The sequence below is a fragment of the Macrosteles quadrilineatus genome, unplaced genomic scaffold, assembly GCF_028750875.1.
Source record: "Macrosteles quadrilineatus isolate MER2022 unplaced genomic scaffold, UCM_ALF_1.0 Scaffold_1__1_contigs__length_201487025, whole genome shotgun sequence".
In the NCBI taxonomy this organism is placed as follows: domain Eukaryota; kingdom Metazoa; phylum Arthropoda; class Insecta; order Hemiptera; family Cicadellidae; genus Macrosteles; species Macrosteles quadrilineatus.
In genome coordinates this window covers 163369500-163388314 of record NW_026542594.1, presented here as the reverse complement: position 1 = coordinate 163388314, position 18815 = coordinate 163369500, and the positions used below count along the sequence as shown (strand labels likewise).

Genomic DNA, 18815 nt, shown 5'->3' with positions numbered 1-18815 from the left:
TGTCTGCATTCCTGTACTGTCTTTCTAATTGTAACAGATGTGTATTGTGTTCTAGGGAACCTTCCAAGCTTAATTGGCTTAATTGGGTGCCTAAAAAGTATTTTTTTTTTATAAAAAACATATTTTGAACTATTATATAAGACGTGTATGTGACTATTTTTTTCACTTCATTAATTATTTTGTACTACAATTGATAATACATTTTGTTTTCCACCTACAGCTGGATAGTTATAGTGATCACCTGGCAATCAGAAGGTTGTTATTTAATTTCTGAGAAATCCGTTTATAGTAGTAAGGTGCTAAATGCTTTTGTTATAAACTTATTTAAATTCAAGTTCAATAACTTCACCTATAATTAGCTATATAAACACTTGTACAGGATTGTTGACTTTTCAACGGATGTACTTTCAATTAACTTGGTAATGTTATTGTTAATTATTATTTTGCGTAAGAACAGCGCTAATGTGTCAATACATGTTTTACCTATACAAAATCAAAATCATACCTGACCACTTTCATTGTTTTAAAGTACTAAAAGAATCCTAGATTTTTTTATTTGATTAATAATTTATCGTGAACTTACAAGGCAAAATGCTTCTTTGAACACATGACTACTAATGATTAAACTGCTTTAAATCATAAGTAACACAGAATAATAACGTGTATCAATTCATATTGAGTCACTTATATTTTACATACACACTTACATGATCTAAGAACACTACATTTCCTGTAAGATAAAAATAGAGGTTATAGAAAACTGTAAAACTTGATGTCTTTAAACGACGAATGTTTATCTTCATGTTTGTTTCATAACCCTAAAAGCTTAAACACTGTATAATGTTGTACTTGTAGAATATCCTCGAAAGACCCTGTGTATTTGTATGTCATGATAAACAGTGTACACTACCCTTTATCTTGTACGATAATAATTTTATAATTTTTAAAAGTATTTCTTTATAGTAGAACGCTTCAAAACTATGTTAGATTTAGTCTGTTTAATTTAAAAAAGAGAAAAAAATAATCATTATGGTTGTAATTTAATTTTTAATTTAGTACACACAATAATGCTAAGAACATTAAATGTAATAAATATAAAATCTGTTTTAAGCTACCCACCTTAGGGAAGGATAATTCTCAACACTTGAGAATCAGCTGTGTCAAATAATCTGTAATAACCGCAGACTGATTGCTGTACTCAGCTGCCATTTTATTTAGTTATATTCTCAACTCATCTTCCTTGTACATGTTCCCAAGATTCCCAATTTAAAATATATAACTCGATCATTATGGTGGAAATAGGTTAGGTACGTTTTGCGTTAGTTACAAGAAACAATTTAAATAGTTCCTACTGTTGAATCATGTTAAACGTGGCCATCTTAGAAATGAAACAAATAGATGCAATTAACTTGTTGATTCTAATTCATAAAATGGCACTGTCAGGTAAATAAATAAAGAAAACTTGAGCACCGTTAAGGATGACAAGAATATATAATAGTTTATTGCATTTTAATATGCAGCAATTGAAACATTTTTTCTTGGTTCACAGTTCATCGGACGGTATAATAATAGTTTTTTTTATATATATATATACACCTAGGTGGTATTTTTCAAGAGAGACATTGAAGTGATTACAAAAACGCTTTTAGGGAAATAAGTCCAAATATAAAGAATATTCATAAAAACAAAATCAAACCAGCTGTTTATCCATGTTATTCAAAAGTTAGAAGGATATTGCTCAGGTGTGTGGTCGGTAAGAAGTAGTACGATAGGCCTAAGCCGCATGTAAAGCAGGCCAATGTGACGGGAACTACACCCAATTGCTGGAACAGTGTTTTATAGTAATGTCATGGATGTCAACGTAGATTAGACGCCTTTGACCCACATCTTACAACTGACTTTAATATTTAGCTTATCAAAATAAACTTGAAATATATACAACAAATAATTAGTGTTGTGGTATAATTTAATTTAATTATTTGTAAAGTTTGTTTTCTTTGCAGAACCAATTAGACCAGCATCAATCTAGAGTCCGTCTTTGTCCCACTCAATTACAAAGAATTTGCCAATAGAGTTGTAGCTTTACAGAGCTCCTTGGTATTTTTAGAATGCCCTTTCAATTAACCTTCTCTTATGGTGGACAAATCAATTTTTTTTTCTTTAATTTCAAACTGAATAAAATAATATTTCCTGATTTTATGCCATTCAACAATTTATGCTGTCTATAAATCACAATTTTATTGCAAGATGATGCTAAATAATTAGTTTTTATTTCGTTGTGATATGTTTCGTTCATTAAGACTACAAAGGCATACCAAAAGTTCAACTAATATTATTTTTCAAGTTCATTTGGTATATATAAACTCCTTTTATTACTAAAAATACTTTAAACATATTAATTTTATGTTTGTTATTTAACCATTTCTATAGCCTCTTATGTGTTTATGAATTAAATTTTCCGATTTTATTTTCTCATCTTACAACAAGATTGGGGGTTTTCAAGAAATAAAAATATTTAAAAATATTATTGAACCAATATTTAATAGGAACATAATAGTATATGGTCTCGCCAAATATACGGTTTTGTCACCTTAAGGTCACGTGGGCGTAGTTATAGTAAAATAAATATTACAAAGCAGTAAGCATCCCATAAAAAATTAAAAGAAAACGAGACTGAAAAAACTTAAATTAAATACGTTCATCTATCCCAAAGTTCAACAGTTCGTAATGAGAAACCCCCAGAAAGAGATACTAACTCAACTAGTAAAATATTTAAAGGATGAAATCTGCCGTGCTTCTGGGATAGGGCCACATTAGCTGGGGACTGTGCATAGTTCGGTTGTTATCAATCTAAATTGAAAGTGCGCACACTGAATGTGGAAAAGATTGTTGGTAAGTTTAAACCATTTAAACTTAATCTTTTACTGCGGATGAGAGAATTCTAGTGACACCAATCAAGGACAGAAGACCATTTTGAGGGTCGACTATTTAGTGACATGACGATTGCAGTCATGTTGGTGTCTGCTTCTATAACAGTTAATTACTGTGAATACAAACATTTCGTCTGGTTATTTGAACATTTTTAAAATATTTTAAATAATAATTAAATGTTAAATAAATATTGTGTTTGGAATTTAATAATTATAATTTAAAGTTTTTTTAGATTTTAATTTTATGTTTACAAAATATATAATACGAATTTTATGTCGTGTTTGTCTCTTGTTTTCTGCAGTCAAAATTAGTCTATTTCAATCGCTAGGAATATTACAGCATACATTGTTTATCAATAATTCACGAACAACATTTTATTGTTACAAGTTAAGAGTAATTCCATATTTTAATTTAATACTTTTTAAAATATTTTTTTATATCCTTCTCTTTTCAAACATACCAATAACACAACTGAAAACGATCAAAAACTGAAATTCCCTGTTATATTCTGATAAAAACATTTGACTCACCAATTTAAAGTTTGAAATATACCATTCTGGATTGTGTTCATGACTAATGTGCAAGATCCTTTAAATATATATTTCCAAATATCTAAAAACAATATACAAATAAGAATTAAATTTCTTTCCATTTGACACTAGAGCTAGTAATTGACGTCATCGTTCCTGTTGATAAATTGATTACAAGTATCTTCCAAGTTAGGACTTCCAAGACTAAAAACGTGTAGCGTCGATTGCCCTCCTCAAATACCATTAAAAATTAATTGTATAGTTATATGTAGTGTATAGTATAGTGTTATCTTGCACTAAAAGAATATTCTTAATTTAAATGATTATTATTTGAACATTGTCGTGGTATATTATTATTTCATAAATATTAATATAATTCTTTTATTCCATCTAATATTAGGTAAGTTGGTTATGGTCGTAAATTATTATAAAATGTTAAATAGAGACCAATTACGTCTTAAACCCCCCCCCCGCACACAGAATCCCCCCTTTCAAAAATAATGTCATACTATTTCTAGACGTTCTAGATGTCTTAAATTGTTGTAGCTTTGATAATCTGAAACGGTATTTTTTTTTATTAAGTCCCTGTTTATGTTAATCCTTAATATTTTATATATTTATTACAGTTTTTCCCAGATAATAATTGAAAAATTTTTAAAAGTTTTGTCCAGTTTCTGAGTATCTACGTGATCCAATAACATGGATTTCTACTCTATATTGTGGAATGTTTACGCAACAAGCTATGACGTATGTTAAGTTACATTAGTTGCCTAATGGAAAATAAAGCATTTAATTTTGTTTCGTTTATCTCAGTAGCTAATGTAATTTAATAGCAGTTGTGGCAAGTGACCACAGCTTAAGTTTTATGATCAAACTAATACGACTTTATGCTTTTGAAATTTTTTATCGATTCGATCATTAGTGATTTGAAGGTCAATTGGTGCTAGTAATGGTTTTACAATAAAAAAAAAATACTTTCTTACTTTCTTGCTCCCGGTTAAGATAATATTATCGTAACAAAGATATTGGTCTAAAACAACCTTTTCAAAACGTGTAAACGTGTTTGATTATTTAACTTTACGTTCCAATACATTCCAAACGTTTAAAAGGAATATATTCTATATTTTTAATCAAATCAATTTGATGTACCCCTTGAGGGTAAAATCAATAAAAGAATTTATGATGATGATGATATTTTAATTATATTGGTCACGTGCCGTTTTAATTTCATTGTTTCAAACATTGTTACGAGAATCATTTTGAACCCTTATAGATTTCGCATTTCAAAAATGTACACAGTTTAATGTGGAGTTTACTCAGGGTTTATTCAATTTCCTGGACATCTTTGATTTACATTATTCTTTCGGCTGTACATAATACCAGCTGTAAAAGGGACAACCAGTTTTATTCATTATAATTACTGTTTAAAGATCTAAGCTAAAGAATAATATAAAATAATTTCTAAAAAATAATAAAAACTATTAGATCTTATAATAACCCACAAGTACATGTTTTTTAACTGAAATAATATTCAGTGTTTTACAATGAAAGTATGAATTTCCTTCAATGCTTAAGATGATATCTTTGAGGAAAACTTCTCATATACAAACAGTAAGTCGTTACCGAAAGTAAACACTCTGGAATTGATCTGTCGCAGCTCCAGCAAAGGTTGAAGATTACCTGTATTCAGCAGGGATTTGGTATTTCTAACGTTAATTCTCACTGAAGGCTCTTTGTACAGTTTATTTTTTTGTTATAGCTTTGTAAAAGTCAAAGGCTCTTATTAAACAACCGTAAGGCTACCCCATAAAAGCGTTATGCTTTTCTTAGTTTTCTTATATTTAAAGACAACAAGACACCCGAAATACTTAGACAACAGAAATAGATTTATTAACCTTTTTTAATTATTATTCAAATGTCATACGTACCATATTGATACATGGAAGTTTAAAATTATACTTATTTAAACTATAAAACCTTTATTCGACTAAGAACATAGTTTTTCACACAAACAATTTTCAATGCAAGTTCATTATGATATCTACATTTTTAGACGTTGACTGATTCAAAGTAGGTACATTTATTTGATAACCATTATTGTATTACTACATTTATAGTGAATTCTTCAAGTAGAATCAGTACAATCATTTATTGGTGGTGAAAATTGTCTACAAGAAAACATCTGTTCCCGTTTGAGTACAATTGTTGCAGTGACGTCATTTGTTCGTAAAATCCAAAGTAAATATATATAATTTGCTACTAGTTTACTATGCAACCAACAGTCGACTTAAAAGTGGCCCAACTCAAAATTTATTTTAAAGTATTCAAGATAAAAGCTCTTCTTGCGTTTGACACCTGTTTTTAGTTAGGGACTTCCTGCTTTCACCCCACTTCCACCGTTCAGTTGATAACCTTACCTTTATTTCTAGCGTTCAGTCTGGCAGGAATCCTTTCATACTTTTTTGATAGAATATTGTTGGTATTGAATCCTTAAAACCAACCAGGACCAATACCAACCAACAAACCAACCAACAAGTTTGTTTGAATCCTTAAATTATGAAACCATTAAAAGGTTGTACTGTTTGTTAAATGAGGGTGTCTTTTGGGTTTTGAATTTCATAGCAAATAGTATTGTGTTCCAACGGTATCATACTAATTGTATGGTATCATCAAAAAACGTAGCGAGCTCTGCAGAACCTGGTTATAAACCAAAATAAGTTAAGACACAAAACTCCTTCAAATAATTTTTAAATACATAAGTGTTCATCCCTGAGCCTAGTTCAAATGTCTTACAAGAATTCAAGGATTCGGAAGTTAAGTTTACCTTTATGTTACTGAACCAAATTTTATTTTTTTACATTTAATTTGTTTACAATGTGTCGCATATTGTAATGGATTCTCCTAATGAATTCAGGTCCAATCATCTAAATGGGAAGTAAAATGTATAGAACTCATTAAAAACAACCATTTTTTATTAAATAGGATCAGAAAATGGCGCAAAACATGTTTTACGATGCTCCTTTATAATATAAAAAACACCTTATCAGCAAACCCGTTAAGTTATAAAATAAAATTGCTTTAATCATAACAGTCAACTGAGAAACTGAAATAGAACTAACACTTCTATCCTTAGATGTTTGTGTTTCTGGCTTCATATCTTAAACATTGTTGACTTTGCTTTGCTTTAGGGATTAATTATAAGATTATTACGTCCTGCGCTATCTAATATATTTTATCAAGTTAAAACTTCGTTTTAGTCAAAATATGGTAGTATAATTATATACCCGTATAGTTTTGTATTCACACTGTTTAATTTTTTTCAATTGTGTTCCTCATTGCTATCATAAATACAAGCTACCTAAGTTTTAAAGTATTCATAAATGTAAAAGTAACTCTAAATATTCAAACTGCTGACAACCGATTCCAATTCAAGTTTTTTCTACAAATTAAATCATGCCTGAGGTGCCTAGAGAGATCAACGTCACTAATAGTTATATTAGCTCTAAACGTGCTCGGAATCCCGGCTATCCACAAAATAAACATTTTGCATTATGAACGAAGTTAATTTGAAACTTTGGAGAAGTTTGAGCAAATGCGTAGTGCTGGGTTTAACATAAGTATAGGATCTGTAAGTGAATAGAAATAGACAACATGATAATAACAATGTTTATGTTTGTGTAATCGGCCATTTTACATTAAGGAATCTATTTTAATTTGCAATATCATATGTTAGAATCTGGATCAAAATTTTGTCATTGTAACTTGGCCCAAAGTGTTGAGATTAGGATTGCATTGAGTGTTGAAATAGTTCAGTTCCATTAAATATATTTAATTTAAGATTTTTTATTTAATATTATTTATTTTTGAGCATTGTACTATTCAAATATGAACTTTAACACTTACTTTTACACCTATTTTCAAGTAGTTACATAGCTTTCTTCAATATTTAATGTACATATAACAAAAACAATCTGCACTAAGTTTTTAATATATAAATATTCATACATCACGATTCACTCAGACAAGAATCACTTAAACCTAGTGCTATCATGTACTATGGTAGCAGTTGTAGGACCAAATAGTATTTTGGCCTTACCACTATTCGCATAGTATTGCACCAACTACGAGTATTATTTGTATTTGATTTGTTATTTCAATACCTGTGTATTTTTTTTTTTTTTTTTTTTTTTTGGCAATAACTTAATAACTTTGGTCCCATTGAATAAGTAACTTTATTTTCTTAATTTTAGGTGACGAAACAACTTTTTTAGTTTTGAAAGATTTTTTTAAAATATCAAGGACATTGAAACGATACACTAACACTGATTCTGAATTCAAGTTTTGAGGTTACATCTTTGGAAACATGTTTACTCGAGTAAAATACCAAACTTACATTCTTGACATCAGCTGCTTAACTACCGGCAATTCCTCTATAAGAACTTCAAAGTGTAGCAACGCTATGTTTCCTTTGTCACTTCTTCATAATAATTTAATATTTGAACAAGAGCAATTGAAAATACTTAACCAATATACCGATGACCTCCGATTAATTACTAAGCTTTGATTATTAATATTAAACCAGGCAATGTAAGTGAAATTGCAACTAATAATTGACGAAACATTTTTTCTGTTCATTCTGTAGTATTATTATTGTGCTACAGATCATATATGATAATGCATACTTTCCAACCATCATTTCACTGCTTACCCATTAAATAAATTAACACAATTTTCACGTCATGCAACAGAACTTTAAAATGTCCCTCTTTATTGGTGTATTATATTAAATAGTGTGTAATGTTAAATGTTTTTAGATAAGAATAATGAATAATTATACCACAAAAATGTATTACACTGATATTCATAAGATTTTTCAATTAAATACACATAATATACATGGTAACATACAAAAATAAAATCCTATGGCCTTAAAATTAATACGACAATCATCAGAGGATTTATTTATTTATTTCAAGGAATATGTCAATCAGTAGGCATTTTTGTAAGGAACATTATCTACAGCCTGATGAATAGCCTGCTGATGATGTTCCCTGGCGGCAGCGACCTCGTGAGTGTCTGCCAGGTATCCGGACTTGAGCACCACGGGCTTGGCGAGGGGTCCGTGGTAAGACACCACATGATGGGAGTGTCCATGGTCGGTGCCGTAGTCTGAGGCGTATCTGCCACTGTAGTGGTCACCGTAGCCTCCGTGAGCCTTAGCCTTGGCTACGGCGGCGAAATGCTCAGCCTTAGCAGCGGCCACCTCGTGAGTGTCTGCAATGTGTCCGTCATGCAGGACGTGTGGGATGGCGGTGGGACCGTGGTACCTGGTGTCTTCATGATGGTCGTCATACATGTAAGATCCACTGTATTCCTGGCCGTGACTGTATCCGTAGTCTCCTCCGTAGTGAGATTCCTTGGCTAGAGCGGCGAGATGAGCGTTCTTGGCTGCTGCTACCTCATGGGTGTCTGCCAGGTAGCCGTTGTGGAGTACGACAGGCTTGGCGATGGGTCCGTGGTATCTGATGTCTCCATGATATCCACCATAAGAGCCACTGTATTCCTGGCCGTGACCGTATCTGTAGTCTCCTCCGTAGTGAGATTCCTTGGCTAGAGCGGCGAGATGAGCGTTCTTGGCTGCTGCTACCTCATGGGTGTCTGCCAGGTAGCCGTTGTGGAGGACGACAGGCTTGGCGGTAGGTCCATGGTAGTAGCTGCAGTATACACTTTGGGTATTCAAAGTAGCAAAAAGAACAAAGGATGCCTAAAAACATCAATTGTTTTAATAGAATATACACAGGTACCAACATTGTTTATATTAAATAATAACATCAAATTTTTGCCAACCATCTAGTCGGTTTGTCTGGCGTTTTCTTGTATTATAATTTTAACTTACTTTTAACAAAATGAATGTCAAACTATATTAACACAATAATTTAGGTATTGCTACACCTAATTTAACAAATTACCTTGAGTTAAATAAACATGTTTCTTTACTCACCAGAGTGTTCATGTTGTAGTGTGATGATGACATGTGCTCATTTAGAGCTCTGTCCTGTATATATACTGTAGACTACCAACAGTATGTGCTAATATCCTGGTAAGATGTCTGCAAGTGTTGGAATTCCTTTAATGTTTCACTGATTTCAATAGGTGAATATAGGTATATTATTATTACGGAGGTCTGTTATTTTAATTTGCTGATATCATTTATATTATAAGTTTGGGTTTGTTTTCTTACGGTATTGTTACAGGATAATTTAAGAGTGATTACTCGACTCCAGATATCTTTACTGAAATCTAAGTCGCTATATACTTATTGGTCATGAAGCAAAATAAAATCAGTTGCCACTTCAACTTAAATTTAACTGGACACGGGAAAAATTAGCTTTTAACTTAATTTAGGAGGATAGAATAATTTGCATGATTATTTTTCCATAAGAAAACCATCAGCAAAACCTAATTTAAAATTCGCAAATATAATATGAGTACTATTTATAAATTTGCTTTTCGGTTTGATTATTCAATCCGGCAGGTTTTAGAAAATGTTTGCATATACATTTCCCATGGAAAAATAACGACTTTCAATAGACACGCATCACATTTCTTAAGTTCATAAAAATAGTAACAATAAGAGTTAATTTAAAATATAGCTTTGTTTTGATGGTCTCGATATTTTATCAAGTGATGGGTCTTTTGTTTTAATTTTGTGCCAATGCGATAGGTTTTGTTGTAATATTATAATATAAACTTATGGATGGACCTCGAAAATAAATATGGATTGTTAGGTTAACAAACTCTGATGAAACTATCTCATTTGACGTGTCTTTTTAATAATACATAATATATTAGGCTAAGTGCAAGTGGAAGTCTAAAACAACTTTCATGCTTAACAGTGAGTCGCTATCGAAAGTAAACGTTCTGAAATTGAATCTGGTGGAACTTAAGCAAAGTTCGGAGATTACCCTTATTCAGGTAGGATTCAGTATTACCCCCGTTATTTCACATGGAGAGAGGTTTTCAAAGTGTATTTATTTAGAGCATTGTTAGAGACGAAATTCGTCAAGTCAAATTTTATTAACTCTACAAATCTAGCTAGACTGTTTTTCTTATTTAATAAGTTTTATTCTAAAGCATATTCATTGTAAGTGGAATTTAAATATTAAAAAGAATACATAAAGTTTTAAACGAACAAGAGGTATTTTCGAACGGTATACACCCTGCTGAGAAAGACAGTCTTATAAATCTTATTTGTGAAATGAAATAAAAACGCCGGTAGAACATCTTCTCACTTCTGCTTTGACTAAGCATACTTTTAGACTCCTTTATACCAGATTTATTATCACCTTTAGAAGCATACAATTTTTAGTTATGTATAGTTTTACATTTCGGGATATTTTTATTGAAAACTTAGTTTGATTTTTCTTTAATTAAAGACAACTATTGCTGCTTTCTTTTCGATCACTAGCAGTTAAGAACAGCCTGTATTGTTATTCTCTTTACGTGTAAATCACCTATTTATATTCCAAGTAAGTATATGCTTACAATGAAGGATAATTGCTGCATACTGTACCGTATGTAGACAGTATGAACAGTACTGTAGATACATAGTGCTCCGCGAAGATGTTTGAGGTTTTTATTTTACTTTTACATGCCTATTTATACAGCGAATATTTTGATGTCCTACGCGAACTACAAAGTAGATTTAAAAAAATATTCTGCAATAATTACAGCTCTATTTCTATATTATAGATTCAACAATCCTTCATCCAGACGACCACACATCTTTAATTTTGGTTGCTGAATCCACCTTCATGCTCATGTTTATAATGAAATGCTTAAGTAATTAAACAAATATATAAAATTAATTATAAGCTGTAAGTTATCTGCGTGCAAATATAGAAATAGTTGAGTAAAAATAAAAAATAAAATATTTTATTATCCAATAAGAAGTACACATAGACATTGACATTAAAAATTATTACTTTAGGTAACTAGGCAAGTGAATAAAAATGTATCCTAAATATGTTAAGCCTTTGGCGATGACTTAAATCTTTGACTATTAATACAACAACTTTATACTGTATACTTCTGTATCCAATAGTCAATGCTTAAATGTTGACATCATACTTTAACGAGTTTTTGTCCTAAGTATGGGAGGCAATCAAGCTAACCTGATACACTTAAGCAAGGTAATAAAGCCTGATATTGTAGTCTGTAATATGTGCTTCTCTAATTAAAACCTTCTATGTTATGACAGAGTGGACTAAAGATAAGAAGCCAGATTGACCCAAAACCCCTTTATTTGCCACTGTCATCCATTCTGTTAACATTCTTTACGTAAAGCTGGTGCCCCCCCTGTTTATCGCAATAAATACAAAATATAAATACAGTCTAAAACTCGTTTAACGAATGACTTAAAACAAGTAGGCCTATGCTACTATAGATTTTAAAGTCTGAAAAACTTCTTGAATGCCATACATTAAAACTTCTTATGACTATTTGGTAGGTTTTAAAAAATAGTTATTTTTTATTTTTAACTTATTACAAAGTATTTTTACTAAAATGATTGGTGTAACATGATAAGAAAGTGACATTTCGAGAAACCCAACGGTTACGAGGAGTATGAAAATCAATGATGAATAAGATTTTCACAAAACGGTGAAAGCATAATTTTAATGTGTTTATTGTTAGTTTGATATACATATAAAAAGTTATCATTTTTCTAAGTTTCACTCCTACATAAACTTTAATATTATTTGTGATCATCTGTACACAGTTAAAGAAGTATCATTGTAAGATAATAATGAAACAAGACTAATCTCCAATAACTGTCCTCTCGTTACTTCAAAATGACGTTACATTCATCCTTTGTCCTTCCAGGATATTACCCCACTCTGTTGGTAGTCTACAGTATATATATACAGGACAGAGATCTGACTGAGCACACATAATCATCTCACCACAACATGAAGACCTTGGTGAGTTAATTCGAGCACTTAAATATTGCAAGGCATGATCATACTAAATATTGCTATTAGTAAACCACACTATTTTTTAAAGTAAATGTATAATATTAAAGTTTTTAAAATTGCAGCTTGTTAAATATGTTGTTAAATATTAGACAACAAATCTTTGTCTTGAAGTTATTTTTCTTGATGTAGTTATAAGGACTATTGGTTTAAAAGTAGTATTAAAAGGATAAGTAGGTACAAATGCGTACACACAAGTAATGTGTGTATATACTAAACTTTACACTTGCGTAATAATGTTATACTTTGTAGCACAGTTAAACATCTTAAAAATATCAAATAAAACAGCAAAAACCTTTATGAGCTTTACATCAACAATTTGGTTAAAACAACATTTAAGATATCATCTATGAATCATCGTAGTTTATTGGCATATTGATAATTTCGTGGGTTGTATATTTGCCTACTATTTATTCGAGAAACAGTGACTGACTTCACTGCTTAACATAAAATACCCTCTTGATCAGCATTGTACGAGTTGTTAAATCTACGGAAAGTAAATAAAAGAAACGTCTCATAAAAATTTAGTGTTGTTCTTTTATTAACTTCAATATCAAAATAAAAAACGATTAAATTTAAATAATTACTTTTGTTTTTTACACCAATAACATGTTTATATAGGCCCCAATAATCCTTATTGCTGCCCTGCACATCAACCGTGTGTACTGCAGCTACTACCACGGACCCACCGCCAAGCCTGTCGTCCTCCACAACGGCTACCTGGCAGACACCCATGAGGTAGCAGCAGCCAAGAACGCTCATCTCGCCGCTCTAGCCAAGGAATCTCACTACGGAGGAGACTATGGATACGGTCACGGCCAGGAATACAGTGGCTCTTATGACGGCCATCATGGAGACATCAGGTACCACGGTCCCACCGCCATCCCACACGTCCTGCATGACGGACACATCGCAGACACTCACGAGGTGACCGCTGCTAAGGCTGAGTATTTCGCCACCATAGCCAAGGCCAAGGCTCAGGGAGGCTACGGTGACCACTACAGTGGTAGATACACCTCAGACTACGGCACCGACCATGGACACTCCCATCATGTGGCGCCTTACCACGGACCCCTTGCCAAGCCCGTGGTGCTCAAGTCCGGATACCTGGCAGACACTCAAGAGGTTGCTGCCGCCAGGGAACATCATCTGCAGGCTATTCATCGGGCTATAGATAATAGTGCTTCCCAAAACTACTAATTACTGTTAATAAATTAATAACCAAATCATGTTCGATAGCTGGTGTATTCATTTAAAACCCATAGGATGATGACATTCAATTGTTTTGGTTTCAATCCAACAGTTGCAACGAGGTCGCTGTTGCCAGGAATCATAATCTGCATGATCTTGATGGTTTTCTGCAGCATTAAGCTTTCAATTACAGCAACTAACGGTAAAGGTTTGTTGATGTGAAAAATGCGATTTAAAACATACTGTAATATTGTGTAATAGATAATATTCCATGCAACACATTTAACAAAAGAAAAATAATTGTATTGATGACAGTTGAGAATCAATTATATATTGAAAACATCTTAAGCATTGTACGAATTATAATTGCATTAGATCACGGTCAAACTCGTATTCAAAAAATGTTAACTTGTAATATCACATATTGTGCGTGCATTTGACAGTTGTGAAATTCGAACTGGTGAATCTCTAGAGTTATGGTACATCTTGTTTATGAAAAATACTGTTTCCGTTATTCTTTGGGGTTGGTTTTATTAGGAGAAAAATTGATTTCGTAAATTATGGGCCAACAGTTTGTTTAAAATCAATGCTAGACACCTTTAAGAGATTCACTCTTTATATAAGATAGACAATAAGAAGTTATTTTATAAATTTGTTACACGTATATTTGATTTAATATTATGAATCGCACCTGACCTGGAAAGATTTATAATATGAGATAGAAATGCATTAGGTATTTGTATACGTCATTGAGAAACGAAACAAGAAAATGCTTCCACTTGAAAAGGAATTCAAAGAAAATATGTCTGTCGTCAATAATGTTGTTCGACTAGGATACATCATCTTACAGATGTAAATCTTTGTGCTATAATTTTATCAGCAAATTCCAAATCACTCTTATAGCAGAAGAATTGGCTTACACGACATTTTCATTTTTATTTTATAAATCTCAATGTTGGTAATATCGAGCTGTTTTTGTAATACGTATTTAGGCATCCTTCGTGTGTACCATTGATATTTTAGTTAGGTATATTATAAAAGAAATTTATCCTTATGATGCTAAGATTAACACTGTTGAATTACGACGAATAGTTGAGCTTGTCATGATGCTTTATTTTGAAACGTCAGACAATTTCCCAAAGCACCAAATTCTAGTCATCATCGTCATTGTCATGTCTAGACAGCCTTGTTAGTCTCTTTGTCTAGTGCCTAGGGCTTTACGTTGTGGCTGTTGCCGCAATAACCCATGCTCGAATCCTAGTCACGGTAGGAGAAAAATAAACTGTTTTAAAATAAATAACAAAAAATATTCTAATAAAGAGATCTTTTAAGAGAAAACTGTCAATCTATTGCACACTACAAGTTTAAAATAATTTCGTAAGCTTAACTGGGTTCAGACTACACTCATTACAAACCAGTATACAATATTTGTTCAAAGTGTCTAACTGTGCAAGATGAAATATTCTATTTAATACTTTTTCCTACAGTCACCCGACAAAGTTGGCTTCCTTGTACTGTTTATAGTACAGAAAGCTGCTAATTGCTGCATATTTATACTTTGCCATACGGTTTATACTTTGCCGTACGGTTTATACTTTGCCGCACATCAGGATTCCAACGAAACAACATAAAACAGCGTGGTTCTATTATGCACGTAATCCGTGTATGCTTGGAAATAGGTTGGCAACACTTAAAGATAATAATACTATGAGCAGCTGATTGACTATTATAACTACGATTTAACCTGTCATTTCGTGTTTATAGTTTCGGTATTTCTGAACTTTTTGGACTTTTCTTTTAAACGTTTTTAAAACATTCCTACGATCTTTATAAACAAGAAAATACCTTTAAAGCATTCTTTTAAGGCGTGGAAACCACTTCAAATTACAAAAACATATGGAACTATATTCTCAAAACGCGGAGCACATTTCTTGCCGAGGAAAAATAGCGGAGTGATACGGACCGCGGGTACTACTTTCTCTAGGGCACCATTTGTGTTGCCAGCTGAACCTAAAAACGTGTTGTATAGTGTTTGAAAGACTAATTATTTATATGCTTTATAGTGACTGTAGGAAAAATATAATGTGTAACACGAGTGAAAAAGGCCTTTGCTGCACAAGCTCAAAAACATTGCTCTCGTGTGCAGCAAAGTGCCACTTTCACCACTAGTTACACAAATAACTATTTACAACAACATTGACAGTTATTGTATGTTATAGAGGATTGACTGAACGCTCCAGTTACTGTTATGTATTCAATTATTTCGTATGTTTGTCGAAACCTACAAATTAATCACTAAATATGTCATCACTGATGTAATCAGAAGCACATATTTGTTGATTAACCTCACTTTGTGATCGATAGTTGGCTGAAGTTTTGTTGGTGAAGCTTACATACATTTACTTCCCATTACAAAACTGGCGAGCCTGACCTTACATATTCGTTTTATTTACCTTGTTACCATTTGATTGTCAAAAAAATGTCCCAGAATTATGGTTATATTAGTGAACGAAAAGAAATCTCATTGAGTAACTTGAGATATGATTAAATGCCTCTTTTATTTAATCTTTTGCATTTACTTAAACCTATACAAATTATCATTATCCGAATATTATACGAGAATACGAGAATAAAAAAAGATAAACAAATATCATACACATTCCTTAGCTCAGTTAAGTTTTTTAAATTGAAAACAAATTTGACTGTCAGAGCTTAAGTGTGTTTAAGTATCTATTTATAATTCTGTATAAGTCTGCATACATTCGCATTTGGTCTATTTCTACCAATAACTGATGCAAACAAAACTTTGCCTCAGGGAAAGAGTTGATGCAAATATGAACGTGTGTTGTTGTCATACCGAACCTTTAGAAATTGTGTGTTGCAAATGTAATTTGTTCCGAAAACAAAACAGAACGCATTTGTATGCATTGGTTTCCTTAAATATACGTGAAAAAGCTATGAAAGCAGTAAAATACCAGCTAAATAAAGTATGGTAGTTATGGAAAATACTTGCATCTGATATGGGCAATCTATGATAAAAACCGGGATATATTTAACCACCACGCCTAGATTTATCGCTTACACTATTGAATAATATGTTTTTTTTTTATTTTATCACCTTGCTAAATTAAGGGGGGTATTTACCTAAAAAACCAAAAAGGTCAAATTACCTTGTTTTCTTATACTCATGTTTAAAAGTTTATTGGGACTAAAGGGAAAAATATACGAATTCTTCCCAATCGCCCCCTCCGGGGGGTGGGGGTCCCATAATGGAAAGCCGTAACTTATTATTTGACCGTTTATTTTGATGCATTTTTTAAGCTTGTTAGTATAGCTATAGTATATTTGTTGGGGAATGAGTACTCATATCATAATGTAGGAATTATATTGAACATTATTTATTCTTGTAAAGATGTAAAATTTAATTGTCGTTCAATGAATCCTAACAGGCCAATGGAGAAAAGTCAACAGGATCATAAATAGATTGAATGATACACAAATAGTTCAATAAAGGAATTGTGTTTGTGTTTTTGACCCAATTACTTGTCGTTGCTAACAATTAGCTTAAAAAATTGCAAAATAATTTACGTTACAATTTCAATTTATTCATCAAATATATACTGAATAATATTGTTAGTATATATTAAACTAGAGGCAAGTTTGGTGGTAGAAAATCGAACTCAATAAATACATTCAGTATTTTTTGTCTCATATATCCTATGTTTTTATAAAGCAATGTCACATTTTTTATACTTAAACATCTTGCATGTAAACCTTCTATTGTTTGTATCTTTTGATTTCTTAGCTTGCTATACACATTTGACATTATATATGCAGATTGTATGATGTTTAACGATTGAATAAATCGATTTATCCATCTTTCTATAGTATACAGGTTGAATATTTGTTACAAAACACTGTATCGTTCAAATATTTTGTATTTTTACACGCGAAAAAAACTAAAACTTATGTATAACCTTTACAATATTTTATTACTAATTAGTTTTATGTTTTATAACAGACCCCTTTTCAAGTCAAAGTTGTTCATAGTTTTCGGTAACATTATACCGTAAATATTTTCGTTAAATAGTTTACAGAGAGTAACTATAACAAGCTAAATGTTTACGATACGAATAAAACCGGTTAAATTTAAATATTCGTACCATGGTAGTATATTTTTCTTATCTGAGACATAACATTCAAAATATTAAGATTTTCTCTTGTTACCTGCTCAAAACTCAAGGTGATTTAAGCACCTAAGCTAGTGAATAATTTTGGACAGCTGTTCTAGAACTTTAAAAAATCAATTAGGCCTAATTGTTTCTAAAATTTTTAAAAAATATGAAAACAAGTTTTTTTTTATTATTATTTACATTAATAGCCTAAACTTTATCGTTATATTTAACGGTAGTCCTTTATCGAACGCATTCAAAACCTGATTGAATAATAAATTTGCTTAATTACAAATACAAAACATAAGTAATTAGTATCTGCAAAAACACAAACAAAAACAATATGGTTATGAGGTTAGTGAGGCGTCATATTTGAGGATTTCCAATTATATGTATCCATCGCCAATAATTGACGGGACTCGGCAGCGTATTATTGCTACAGGCCACAATGTCATATTCGCGTTTGTCATTGTCAAATAAAGCTTGTGCGATGGACTCATTTCACTAAAGGATTGTATCAAAATAAAATAAAAAAATTTAATATTCGATCACCCTAAATTCATTTTAATGTTCGAATACTCTTTTAATGAAGGTAGTCGAATGAGCTGGAAGTTTTACACTGCAGTTATTATGAATAAGGCATGAGTGGTTGGTTGCGGTATGAAATTGAAAATAATTTGACTGTAGAAAAGTGAGGACTTCCAGAATTTGACAAAGAAAATACAGCTACAGAAAAAAAATTAATATCATAGAACCCACTTGTTTAGTCGAGACAGCAACAATTTTTGTAAATTGCTTTTAGATATTAACACTCGTAAGGTTAACATGGGAAACTCCAGAGCCATTTGGGCTGAGCCTGAAAAGATTTTTTCCTACAGTCACCCGACAAAGTTGGCTTCCTTGTTCTGTTTATAGTACAGAAAGCTGCTAATTGCTGCATATTTATACTTTGCCGTACG

The 18815-nt window shown here is 31.7% G+C and overlaps 2 protein-coding genes across 2 annotated transcripts; one reads left to right on the top strand and one right to left on the bottom strand.

The window, feature by feature from the left end:
• Positions 1-8409: 8409 nt before the first annotated feature.
• On the bottom strand, positions 8410-9495 carry LOC129002163 (uncharacterized). The gene is made up of 2 exons (XM_054429771.1): positions 9463-9495; positions 8410-9225 (listed from the first exon to the last, which is right to left on the bottom strand). Exons 1-2 carry the CDS (start codon positions 9493-9495, stop codon positions 8449-8451), a joined length of 810 nt encoding a protein of 269 aa, XP_054285746.1. The 3' UTR covers positions 8410-8448.
• Positions 9496-12418: 2923 nt separating this feature from the next.
• LOC129002153 (uncharacterized) lies at positions 12419-13693 on the top strand. The gene is made up of 2 exons (XM_054429759.1): positions 12419-12442; positions 13115-13693. The coding sequence occupies exons 1-2, from the start codon at positions 12431-12433 to the stop codon at positions 13691-13693; spliced, it is 591 nt and encodes a 196-aa protein (XP_054285734.1). The 5' UTR covers positions 12419-12430.
• The last annotated feature ends 5122 nt before the right edge of the window (positions 13694-18815 follow it).

Coding starts and splice junctions, on each gene's coding strand:
- LOC129002163 (XM_054429771.1), bottom strand. CDS start 9,495: ATGTCATCATCACACTACAACATGAACACTCTG. Junction 9,226..9,462: donor ACTACAACATGAACACTCTG/GTGAGTAAAGAA, acceptor TGATGTTTTTAG/GCATCCTTTGTTCTTTTTGC.